At 40.4% G+C, this 13,389-nt stretch overlaps 1 protein-coding gene across 6 annotated transcripts in view; it reads left to right on the forward strand.

The window, feature by feature from the left end:
• Nucleotides 1-9,316, forward strand: part of LOC148327706 (metabotropic glutamate receptor 4-like) — a 165,512-nt gene extending 156,196 nt beyond the window's left edge. For all 6 annotated transcript variants that reach the window (XM_088308713.1, XM_088308712.1, XM_088308715.1 and 3 more), the window contains 2 exons: nt 5,624-5,870; nt 9,139-9,316. In XM_088308713.1, the coding sequence (XP_088164839.1) occupies nt 5,624-5,870; nt 9,139-9,188 (297 nt within the window). In that variant the 3' untranslated portion in view covers nt 9,189-9,316. The remainder of the gene's footprint in view (nt 1-5,623; nt 5,871-9,138) is intronic.
• The last annotated feature ends 4,073 nt before the right edge of the window (nt 9,317-13,389 follow it).

Raw genomic sequence — 13,389 nt, forward strand, 5'->3', positions numbered from 1 at the left:
CAATTGATTAAAATATAGAGACCTATTATTGTGTAGATCTCATAACTCAGAACACTGTGGTGCAAATATTGATGTGATGAATAAATATTTGATATACGTTAGACATCAAACCTCTTCGTCATGATGACGTCAGCCATTTCCGTGTTCCGGTCTGAGAGCATCCGCTAAATTGCTAATGTAGCTGTCGTCTTATTATATGTCTAGATATGTATTGATTAAAATACAACATTTCTGTTCATAGTTGTTGGCTCTCGGCCCAAACGCGGTTTTAACCAGACTTCTATGTACATCTAAGTACTTATTTTGGGTCCTTCCCAATGTTGTATTTCAATTTAGCGATTAGAACGCTTTAGCGACTCCTCGTTCGCCTCCTCGTTTAAAACGCTTCTTGTTAGTGGAGTCGTTTATTTGTGCACGGACTTGCGTGTCGTACAAATAAAGTCCATGCTGCCGTGGCGTTAGATAGCTTGGCGCCCTGCATTCAAGCAGCGGCGAAAGAAATTACTTCCGGCACTACGGGCAACTGAGATCGCGATTTCGGTCTCAGAATGATAAATCGTTCAGCCAAAGCCTCCATGGGCCAATGTGTCGATCTTTCTGGTGTCTTCTGGCATTAAAACATGAGAATTTACAATCTTCTCGTATATTGTAGTGGAACAGCAAACATTTAGCTGATGTTCAGACGAAAGTTTACAATGCTCCATATGTTCCAACATTCCCGTATTTTGTCTACCTGCCAGCAGCTATACTGTCCCTCACTTTAACAGTTTCCCGCACTGGCCTACGTGACATTATTTACAATAACGTCCCGGCGGACCAATAAGGCATAATGAAGATTGATGCGGGCAAGTGCAGAGATCAGAGCGACATCTTGAGCTTTTTCACCGAGAGCAGTTGTTTCACTCATTAGCCACCCGGTGCGCGACTAGCACATGCCACCCCCCAACTCCTTCCCAACCACATCTGGGGCTTCGGGCCGGCAACCCCCCACGAGTGCACCAGTCAAGGGTGAACAGGCCGTTAAACTAATCAAGGCTAAAGAACTGTGATCTTTACAAACGACGGTACTCTATTATGGAGTCCCCCGAGGCTTCTATTTGTTTATTAGCTTAATGAGAGAGCGCCACTGTGGAGTACGTTCAACGCTACACCCCCCTTCGATTCGCAGCGTGCTGTGAAACTATGCGGTGGGACGGGATTGAAAATCATCTGATGGTTTTGAGGTTCTCTCTCGGGTTGTCGGTTAAAATAGCATTTGTTTACAATTCTCAACTCTCAAATTAAGCTCGTATTAGCTGGCTGGATTTTTTTTTTGTTCACTTTGTGGTGCCGCATTCTGACGAATCTAATGAGCGAATTTAACACAAGAAGCGATTTGACCTCCTGTTGTTTACTTTCCCATCATTTGAGTCAGTGATGTGTTGCCTGAAGTTTGTTATTATCTGAACAAAAAAATAGAATTCCCTCTTAATGCACCCTAATCAACTAAAAAGGAGAAAAATACATACATTGCTGACATTTGATGGAATCACAAAATATTACAACTTCAAACAAGGAAATACAGTTTCTGTAAAAAAAAAAAATGCATGCTTAAACGCTGACATTGAACTGAAATGCTTAAAATTTAATGAATATAGAACGTTAGTAATCCTGCATTTTATACTTTGATCGGAATGATCAGGCTTTTTTGCCTTCTTGCTAATGAGAATTGATTAAATGGTCATGGTTATGGCAATGGATAGCAGTTTGTATGCTAACATAAGGCAATATAGCAAAGTATATAAAGTGCAAAGGCTTGTTTATAAGCGTTTTACAACTTTTGTCGTGAAATGTTTTGGTTTATTTTTAGCTTAGTATTTAGTTTCAGGTTTCTTTGTGCCTCGTTGGTTTGTTGTGTGCACCTGTGCTTGTCATCCCGGTCCCTGGTGTCACCCAATCAGCTCTTCCTCCAACCCTTTGTGTCTTATCCAGGTGTTTCTCGTTGTCTCGTTAATTTTTATTTAGTTCCCTGTTTCCTTTCAGACCTTGTCATGTCGGTTTCCATGTCAGTTGTCCTCCTGCCCTTGCCGTGTCTTGTTGCTTTTTATTTTTCAAGTACTTTGTCTGCCTTTTTACTTTACTCTAAATCAAGTCGATGCTGCAATCCGGCTTCACTGCGATTGGGTTCTCCTCCTTTCCGATCCATGACAGCTTTCCCAATATTTAAAAAAAGAAAACAGAAAAGGAAAATCTATCGGGCCAAATGATATGGGTTTAATGTTTTGCCAGTAGGCAGGTGCTCTTTCTTATAAGAATTGATCACATGCTAACATTAGAATAGGTGGTATGATCACATCATGCCTGATAAGATGCTAACATGTAGCAAAATACGAATGGAAAAAAACACCTGGATGAATTGATAAGTGTTGAATTCTGGTTATTTCTAGTGACCATTCACCAATACTAGCATTTGGTATGCTAACTTCTATGCTTGTTGAATTCACCCCACAGAAAGATGTCATTCACCATTGCTATGACAATAAGATGGTTGAATTTCTAAGTAATTCTAATTGATTCAAAGTACGCAGTTATTTTAGTATGCGAGTCCAGATCCTACCTCTCACAAGTAATTTTCACACAGTAGTTCTTCATGCGAATAAAAGCGTACATCATTAATGCTGTTTGGAAAGAAGTTCACAGGCAGTGACCTGGAGAAGCCCGTGAGTAACCTTTATGGATGTGACCAAAATAGCTTTGTCTTGTTAATCAATAGGATCGTTGCTACAACAAACATGCAATGCAGTAATACAGTAATGTCATGACACTTTGAGAACAGGTTGAAAATTGAGCAGTCACCTTGTCAGATATCATTCAAATCAATATCGGTCACAATCAATAGCCGCCGCAACACAGTCACGGCAACAGCCAATTACTTTGGTTAAATAAAATGAGTGCTGGCAATGATGAGAAACTGAGATACTTGAGTTGATGGGTGACAATGATAGGTGTTGTTTTGCCAAATTGTTAATAAGGGAAGCCTGCGGAACCAATTTCGGTGAAATTAAAAGGTGCGAGCTGAGCACTATGTGCCCTTACACCCTCTTTTTAATAGCAAATCAACCCAAAAACAAATTTTGATGCCATGCTCTGCCCACATTAGATGGCATACGCAAAATAAAATTCACAAAACACATTTAATTTTTTTTATTGAAAATAAATTGAAAGAAAAGCTGCAAAACTGCCATAGGCCTCCAGATGAAGCCACTAGAAGCTACATCATTAACCTGTGTATCTACTTTTTGTCGGGTTTGTAAGTAATCTCTAAGAAATTTTACTTGCACCCTGACTGAACAAAACATTTTGAAACATTGTCACCTGCTTCACATTGGGGTTCATTTGAGCAATTTCCCTCATACATTTTGAGTCTTAAATTTCACGCAAAATGTCTGCTTCCAATTTGTTTGTCAGCGTGGCTTCTAGAGACTTTTCTGTGCGTCATGTTCTGATCGACATGTCCCCCCACCTTCATTACGATCAGAGAATTTGGAGTCGGGGAGATTTTTGCTAACCTTCCAGTCAACGTTTTAAAGATAATTGCTGAAAACGTACGTAGACTAATAGCTATATAATGTCGTATGAAATGGTGGCGCGATAGCCTTTAACTCACTTTCATCGTTTCTTCTTAATGTTTGCATTATTTCGCCTATTTTTCTCAGCGTTCTTTCGCCTATTTTTCTCATTCGTGCTTACTTTACTTGTTACTTTGAGTTCACACTGCTTGATGGCAAGTTCAATCTTGCCTCGCCATGTCTTTCGCTTGCTCTGCTTCTACTAGTAATAGAAACACGTGTACTGACGTCACATGTGCAGTAAAGGCAGTTTGTTTCGAAATTTCAGAATTTTTTTTTTTCATGCACGCCAATTGAATTATCAATCAAAATAAACTAACCCCCTCATTCGGAATATCTTGAATGAAAATGAAAATCTTGATCATTATGAGCTTGATTGTTTCAGACTATTTTAAATAGGGTGTGTATATGAAGCATTTTTATTCCGGTTGTGTCCATGTAAATATAACCATAGTCATTATTTAAATTCCCAAACAAGAAGACAACACCACGGATGAGCTGTCCACCGGCCAAAAGGAGCACCAGTTAACACTCAAGCTAATTGATGACTTGCATTTTTCAGCGTAGAAAACCAGTCAGAAATATTTTTAAGACTCAAAAATGTAGCTTATTAAGAAAGATGTGTGATATATTATTGAGAAAATGTCTTTGATTTTTCATGATTTTGTCGCCTCGTTTTATATACTTCACACACCTTCTGTTGTATTTATTTACACTTTATGGGGACTTTGGAAGGAGTCGAGTGTTGGACGACTATTTTGTAGTACAGTATTCACACAATCAGGACTTTACAGCTGCATTTGCATTATAATTTGTCATCGACTATAGTGCATTTCATATTGGATACAAATTCAGAATACGTCGCCTGCTCCGTCGTAAACAGAGGACCCTTTTATACTCGCCTTAAAGTTGATGACTGTCTGTGTTTATGGGACTAACAGCTTGAGTTCAACAGTCTGAGTCCCTAAGGCACCAGTAAAGAGATCCACGGCCGTCCCCGTGCACATCTGCCAAGGGAACGCTGCAGCTGCTTCTTCGCCGTCCATACAGCCACGCTCCACTTGATCACCGTGCCACCGTTACGGCGGAGAAGCGCTGCCACTCGGCCACAAGGCTGGCTCAAACTAAGAAAACATTAAAGCCGAGCTCACATGTGGGGGTTTAAATGTTACGCAGCTTTGATGAAAGGGTTAGTCGGAGAGGGAGTGGGGGGGGGGCGGTCTCGCGGCGGGAGGTGAAAATGCACCCAGTGAGGAGGAAGAGCTCCCACTTTAAAGGCAAAATATGATCAAATATTTACACATCATGGTACAAAGTATATACATGCAAGTATGTACTAGTGAACTCCAATTGGAATATAATGGGGAGTTGGATATGAAAATATAATCGTGGTTAATTTGTTTTTATGCTGGATATGATGCATCCAGAAAGCATTCACGGCATTTCATTTTGTTCACATTTCCTATTACAGCCTTCCTCTCATTTTTTTTCTATACACAACAATCTATAAGAGCAAAAGACATGTGCAAATGTTTTAAAAACAAATATATATGGAAGCAGTTGCTTCAGAACATCTGTGAATGTCCTTGGGTGGCCCCACCGGAGCCCTGACTTGAATCTGATTGAACATGAGAGATCTGAAAAGGGCTGTGCACCCTCGCTAGTTGCTGCAAAGAGGGACGGGCCAAACTTCTTGTTCTATTTAAGTTTTTATACAAGTGTATTTTCATTCTTTTTTTGCTGCTGGAGTCACAACTCGAGCCAAATGTGTTTGTGTAAAACTGAAACAAATGGGGTAGCGTTGGCTGGTTTGTCTTTGTCGATCCATCGCGGCCGGAACCACTCCAACAACAGCTTGGCCGACTAACGGGTCATTGGACGCACTAATGACAATCCAACACAGCAGCTGTCACATGCAGCGTGCTGGCCACTTGGCCTCCCGGAAACATTCCCAACACACAAGCGAAAGAAGCTAAAGGGTTAACATACAATTTTTTATTTCCCCCCGCCCACAGATGTACATCCAAACCACCACGCTGACCATCTCTGTGAGCCTGAGCGCCTCGGTGTCTCTGGGCCTGCTCTACATGCCCAAGGTCTACGTGGTCCTCTTCCACCCCGAGCAGAACGTACCCAAGCGAACACGCAGCCTCAAGGCCGTGGTCACCGCCGCCACCATGTCGAATAAATTCAACCCCAAGGCCGGACTCAGGCCCAACGGTGAGGCTAAGACGGAGCTGTGCGAAAGCCTGGAAACACAAAGTAAGTGCTTGAAAGCATTATTTCCTCATTTTGTCCTTCAGAATGTGAAGCAAATTGATGCACAAATTGGAAGGAAGGGAGTTATTTAATACTTGAGCGGCTCCACAAAACTGCCACTATTGTTAATTTAGACCGCTTTGGGTATTGTCTTCAAGTCATTGCAAGGATGGATTACGATTGTTAAGACCCACCATGTTCTATATTGGACTCCAAATACACATAATCTTGTTACGGAAAACCTCCGCTATTTGTGAGGGATCTGAACCAAGCACTACTGACAATAGTGAAATAACACAAATAAGTGATTTTCCTGAAAATGTTTTGAATTGCTTATATTTATATCTTCAACTGTAAATAAAACCTTGACTACAAAACATTTTCACAATTTAGGTTCATCTGATATGATTTATCTTAAAAGTAACTCACAAGGGCTCGCATACATGCTCATGTGGCGAGAACACGTCATAATTTCCACTAACAACACAGGCTAAACTTAGCTCCTCCTCGGCGTACAAAGTTCTTGTCCCCCGGTCCTGATGTATCACTTCAAAAATAAATCAACACTAATTACTACTTTCCTATTAGTCAGGGCTTGGCAACATCTTGTGGTTTATGAAATCGTTACAGAGAGAGCACAAAAATAAGTGAGTTTTTCAACTCATAGGTGAGGATTGGTTCAAAAGGAAAAATAAAACAAAAAATATGCAGGGATTACTGGAGCAATGTAAGAATTTGCAAAAATGACAGTCTGTTGAAATCAAGAAGTATAACTCACCAATATTTTGAAAATTGGATGAAAATTTGTTTCTTTTGTCAGAATAAATGGCCCTTTTTGGGGAATGTTTTTTTTTTTAGAAAATCTGGTTTGAAAATGCCTTCAAATGAGTGAAATGGGTCAAAGTCACACCTGCGCCTTTTCGTTTCGGAGGTTTGAGAGCCGTTTGAAATGCTCATTCTATGTTTTTGAGAAAATTCCATAAAGATGGCGGCTACTTGTCACTTGACGAGTTAGTGTAAAGTGGTTGCTTGACGAACTTACGATTTCATTTATTTATTCATTTTTATTGTTTCTGCTTTGTCAAAATTTGAGAGATAAGCGAATTTCAGATATGCACGCAACATCCATCCATCGTCTCACGTCTCGCACACAGTTAAAAAATTAACTGCAAACTGTACAATCAAGGTACCATTGCATTGGTGTACCAGAATTAAAAACAAAGAAATCAAATATCATCAATGGACACGTTAAAGGAGATTGTCACATTTAGTCCAATTTGCTGGCTAACTGAGCCTTTTGCTCCAATTCGCAGCGCAAAGCCTCTGGCATGACCAGCTGATCGCCAGAAGCAATTTATCTCGATGGGATTGTTGTCGCGGGAGGGCTGCGCGATGCGGGCTTATTTGAATAAGCGCCATTCGTCATTGTCATTGCCAGCGCGGATTTACGACTTGACAAAATTGAAAAAATCTTGTCGGCACAGTTCGGCTCTTGCCAAGTTGCTGCAAATATGTGCAGTGTCAGGATTTATCGGCGCCACCTCAGCGCTTTGGTTAACACCGTCAGGGGAGAAAAGCAGAAAAACTGGAAGGAAATGGTGGTGGTAGGAAAATTGACAAGATTTACGGAATCAACTGCCCTGTATAAACACACATACTAAAAATCTATCCAAACTCGAGCATTTTCAATCGCTTGCAATCAAAGTCATCTGAGAGCCGATTATTTTACATCTCTACAGGATTATCCAGAGCGATTATTCCTTTGGTTGGGGTTTGCTAAAACGGCTTTTTTACCCCCAGATCTACCCGGAAAAGGCTCAGAGCCAGCAATCGTAAAAGTTAAACCCATTCAATATTTGTAATCGGAAATCCTTATGTTTCTGGCTAACGCCAAATTTCATGAAACAGAATGATGGGCAAATACATACACAAATCCTGAATTTAACCTCTTTGTAATCACAACAAGAAAATCTCCCATAACACTGGTCAACAAATTTTTAGTAAATGTTTTAATCAGGAATGCAAGTACATTTTTCTAGATTTTTTTTATCGTTCCCCTAGTTTTTTTCTACAGGTTTTCATGATAATAATCATCATAATACGTAAACAATATCATATGTAATATAGTAATACATTTAGTAATATTATTAAAGATTTGGTTCAGCTACAGTTGTCATTCCCCCCCAAAAAATAGAAAATGACAGCGTTGGCAACCGCAATGTCATGACCGCATAAGCTAACAGTTAGCTTGTTTTTTTACTATTTTCTTCCTCTAATACTTTTGCTGTGTTTCATTGTTTTTGTGACAGTCCGGATGCCCTGCCCCATTCAAAGCATTTCAGAAAGAGAAACCAAATATTCCAAAATTGTAAAAATCTTACTAAAATCATTTAAAAATAATTAGATTCAAATGATTAAATACAAATGGGGATTAATAAAGGATTGAGAATGCTGCAGTAAACAATAATGATTCCAGCCCAGAAAAACTGACAGTTTGAGCGGACCTCAGGTATTTGGGGTGTTTGTTCCACAGCTGTCGAGCATAATAACTAAATGCTGCTTCACTTTGTTAGCATCGGATTTTTGGGGGGGAATTCTTCCATCTCTGTCGGCTGCAACACACCTGATTCAAATAAGCAGTATACTGATCAGGATTCTTCCGAGCTAGCTGATGAGCTGATCACTTCAATCAGGTGGGTTGCAGCCGGGAGGGATTGAAAGCATGCAGGAAAGCAGCCCTCCAGGACTGGATCTTGACACCCCTGCAGTAGACCATTTCCAGATGACATGAAGGGCTGGATGCTTTGTAGGGTACTGATACATCCTGCATGCTGTTTGGTCCAAGCCCATTTAGAGATTTCTATTCTATTCTATAGGCCAGTCTAGTGATATAAGGACAGGTTTGATGTGGTCCAGTTTCCAGGTGTTTTTGAGGATCGTTTTGGATCAGTTGCAGCTTCCTGATTGATTTTACATTAAGACCCATAACTATTATATAAATACACCATCTAGCCTCCTGAAAATAAAAGCAAGAACACGTTCTTCTGTGAGAGTTAAAATTCAGGTCTGAATCATTAATATCCTAAAAATTTGTAATTGCTTTCAGTGACACAGAGCGCTGATCTTGGATTTACAATAAGTGTGCATTCTTTCAGAATAAAAAAAAAGGCTTAAAATGCTAAAAATCTGAATGTGCGTACCTATCTTAAATCAGATATGACCAGAAACATAGTGTATCTTCTCTTGAAAACGTTTCCTTGCTATTTTCCAGGTTTCTCTACAAAGCAGACATACATCAGCTACAGCAACCACGCCATTTAATGGACGCCTCAAAGTCAAGTCCAAGTCACCATCTTTCAAAGTCAGGATTTCCACCTGATTTGCTTGTCAGGAGTGTCATTTTCACACGGTCGGAAATCACAGGAGTGTGTTATTCCCCCCCCCAACGCAGTGACGCACTTGTGCGGGCGGGACAATTGTGAGGTATCATCTTGTGTTGTAAAAATCTAAATAAATAAAGAAAAATAACTGCATGAAAGCCACCAGGAGACTGAAAAACGGAAGTTTATCCTTCGATTCATCCTAGTAGTGAGTGACTGACGGTGAACTCAAAAGCCAAAAATGTGTTTGGGTCTTGTCGGTGTCGTCTGCCAACTGGCGTTAGAATCTTCCAACACGGGATAATCGACGTCAAAAAGGTACATAATGCAAGGGGGATTCCTGCTGTGTTTTTTCCAGTCGAAGTCATCCATGCGCCAAATCAAAATTAAGACCCCTCCACCCCCGTTCCCGTTAATTTGCTGAGTTCTATTGAACCAAGTGTGTTGTGCATGATAGTTTTAACATCATGTGTTGTGTTGTTGCTGTATATTCGGAATGCATTGTCACTCGATTGTTGCACTCGTTTGGGGGTACATTCAAAACGGTCTCATGAGTGACTTTTTCGATACGTATCAAGCAGCTCTCCCCCGCAGGAGTTCGCCACTGCCATCTTGCCCTTCTTGTACGTGCTTCATTCAGCAGGACGGATCTTTCCCGGAAGGGGTTGAGCCTCCCCACCCCCCACCATCACTGCCAGCAGCCATTTCCCTCAGAGGGTAAAAACGACTCGCTGTACAGATCCATTAAGAGGAGGAATTAAGATGAAGTATACCCTTGAGAGCATCCCGCCATACGCCCCTGAAGGTGATATCCATATATTCCTAATGGGAAACCATACTTACAAAATTCATTACGAAGACTACTCGTCCTCCATGGGCACTCTGGTGATAAAGGGGAAGAAGGAAGTTACATTTTTTTTTCAAGATTCATATATATATATATATATATAAGGTAAAAAGCATTTATCTATCAACGGATAGATGACTCATGAGGTATAAAAGCCGTCAGGTGTCTTGGGGGAGCCATCACGTGTGTGTGTTTGGTGGGGGGAGCATCATCTGTGTCGCTTTGTCAGGCCTCGCTCGTTTCACAATTTTTCTTTCGGGGACTCAATTCAATGTGATTACGGTAAATAGATTGATGATGTCTGCTTTCTGTTCCCATCACATAGTATAAAAGAAAAAAAAACGTGTAAAAAAAGATACAGTGCCTGGTTTATCTGATTATGTATTTGTAAAAAAAAAAATACTAAAGTGTGTGAAGCATGTTTATTTTTTTTATACCAAATTTTATTTCTATTAAAATGTTTTCAAACTCAACTTCTACATTTTATTTTTGCTTAATCGGATCATGTGATTCGTATTTGTCAGTTCAAAACCACGTGTATTATAGCAGGACGCTTGGGGAAGTCTTACTGACATTAAATAGAAGTAGATAAAAACATGCCTCAAAAGTAGGAAACATTCCGTAAAACAAACATGCCTCAAAAGAGCACAACTAAATTGTTAGGGCTGCAACATTTATTTTAACAAACCATTATTTTACCGATTAATCGTGTTTAAAAATGTTTTAATTTCAATGCCTTTATTCAAAAACATGACATCATTTCACATTGACATACGTTATGATTCAGTTACTGGTTTGGTCTAGACCTTGTTTACCTGCCGGTCAAGTAAAAGCACCTGTGGCTAATTAGTTAGATTAGTCGCAGGGTTTACATTCTGGACCTGGATTTATGCAACTTCAAATTCTTCTACATTTGTTTTGAAGTAAGTACAACTTAGAAGGCAACTTTAGCACATCCACTCAATTTGTTTGCATGCGAGCGTGTGCTTTGATTGGAAATTGTCATACCCTGCCAACTTTCAAATAAAAGGGAGAAAAGGCTCCTCCTGCAATTGCCGGGATTATCGCGCATAAAGGCCAGTGAATCACTGGAGGAAAAAAAAAATGAAATCACTTGAAATTAGTCGTTGGCGTGCACCTCAACATGAAATGAGTTGTCATGGTTGTCCAATGCCATGCCTTCTTTAACCTGGCAACCAAAATGCTCAAAAATGTGACAGATTTTCCATAGAAAGTTAAATAATTCACAGTTAACTGGTACAAGATGCAGACTGAATGAGCTTTTAACCACCCATCTTAAAAATGACAGAAATCAACAAGTTTTCCATTTATTTATTTTTTTTCTAAAGTTGTTTAAAAACAAATATGACGCGTTGGGAGTTGGTGTGGAATCTTCATTGGTATTCCTCGTCGCCTTTTACTAATCAAATTAAAATACCAATTTACATGAGTTGACTCAATTGTTAATTTTTTTCTGATGGCTTTACTGGTATCTTGTGTCAATTATTCTAGCAACACTAAAGGTAGGCCTATCGAGAAAAAAAATCATTTGCAACTTGTTGTAATTACCATTACTACTATTATTACTATGCTTTCGCTTATGACAATGAATACTCTAGATCAGGTGTGGGCAAACTACGGCCCGGGGGCCACATGCGGCCCGTTAAACGTTTTAATCCGGCCCGCCGAACTTGAAAAAAATTTAATGAATAAACCTGATGTTTTATTTTCTAAATATTGTGGTGTGTCAAAGACAGATATTTTGATGATTTTGTTCATTTTCATTTCAAATTACATTTATTTTTTTTCTCCGATGAGGTGAGGTTACCAAAACACTCCATCCATCTGCTCATGGTCTGGCCCCTCCATCAGATTTTCGAACCCATTGTGGCCCACCAATCAAAAAGTTTGCCCACCCCTGCTCTAGATGTTGGCTCTCTTATTTTTGCTGCAGCAACATGCGGATCTGGGTTGTGAATGCCACATAAACACAATTAACAGCTCTACATCAGCATCTCCTAGATCTGCATCTGTCACGGTTGCTAGGCAACAGCAAGAAACTCTGTTCAACACCGTTTTGTTTTGAATCCATCCCTTGCGACAGACGCCCCGACTTGAAGTTCTTACATTGGACATTGTTTCCATTTTAAGTGGATCGATCATCTTCAAAAACATTGCACCAACGAACTAATCGTGGCTTGTTATCGCAAAGCAACGACTTTGCAAGAGCATCTGGCCTCTCTTTGCTTCAGTGACGAGTATACCAACTGATTACACAAATGTATCCACCTCCAAAAGCAAGGACTTGCTGTATTAGAAATAGAGAATGACATCAGTGTTGTCGTGAAATCTTTCATGGCTAATACTGTCTCGAAGCAAACTAGGCTGATAGGTTTGCATTTAAATCCGATGAACATATATACTGCTTCCAATTTAACCTGAAAGAAACAATTTCTAGACCTAATGCTGGTCCTGGTGCTTGGGCTCTCAGGTGCCAGGCCAGCTAATTGGCTTTTGGATGATTTCCGATTTTTCTGAGATTTTTTTCCCCTCGTCTCCCGTAGGGAACATATAATAATAAATATTTATCAGTGTTTTTTGAAGAATTGAAGAATTATTTTCCTTTGCAGACCGCCTGAGATATCTTCAGACCAACCATGCCCCCTCCATGGAACAAATCCAAGCTCCGCCAGTTAAGTTGAACACTGATAATCCAATTTAAGACTGCTCAGCTCCATACCGGAGCTGGACATGCCTGCGTTAGACAGTCCACTCAATTTCGGGCCGATCTGTGAACGTGGTGTCAGCGGCAATATTTTGCGGGAACGTTCTGAAAAATGCAATTTTCCTCATAATCAACCATGATTCCTAATCTAATTAAATTTACTTAGCCGCACATCACTGCCGTGCGTACAGACGAGCTGCCGTCACCCCATGAGCGGTCGGCAGACTGGAAGAGAGCGTGACAAAGAGTGTCCACTCGTTACCTTTCCAATATGCACCTGAAGTTAATACAAGTGGCCTTTGGTGACAGAATGGGCACAAGCGACGCATCCGTCTCGGACCGAGCACCAACATTTCCCGCCATGGAGAGGCGCATTGTATTAAGAAGTGGCTGGCGGGTGCTTTGAAGGAGCTCTCAGCCGTGCTTTTGTGTACAGCCATAAACAGAGCGGCTCCTACCGTGACGACAAAAAAAAAAGAAAGAAAGAAAGAAAAGTGGCTACATCTGGAGGCGTTATAGTGGACCAACACATGATTGAGCAGAACGCGGCTCTGTAGTAAGTAAGCGATG

This window comes from Idiotropiscis lumnitzeri, chromosome 11 (assembly GCF_059441095.1).
Source record: "Idiotropiscis lumnitzeri isolate Australia: NSW breed Sydney's pygmy pipehorse chromosome 11, RoL_Ilum_1.0, whole genome shotgun sequence".
NCBI classification, from domain to species: domain Eukaryota; kingdom Metazoa; phylum Chordata; class Actinopteri; order Syngnathiformes; family Syngnathidae; genus Idiotropiscis; species Idiotropiscis lumnitzeri.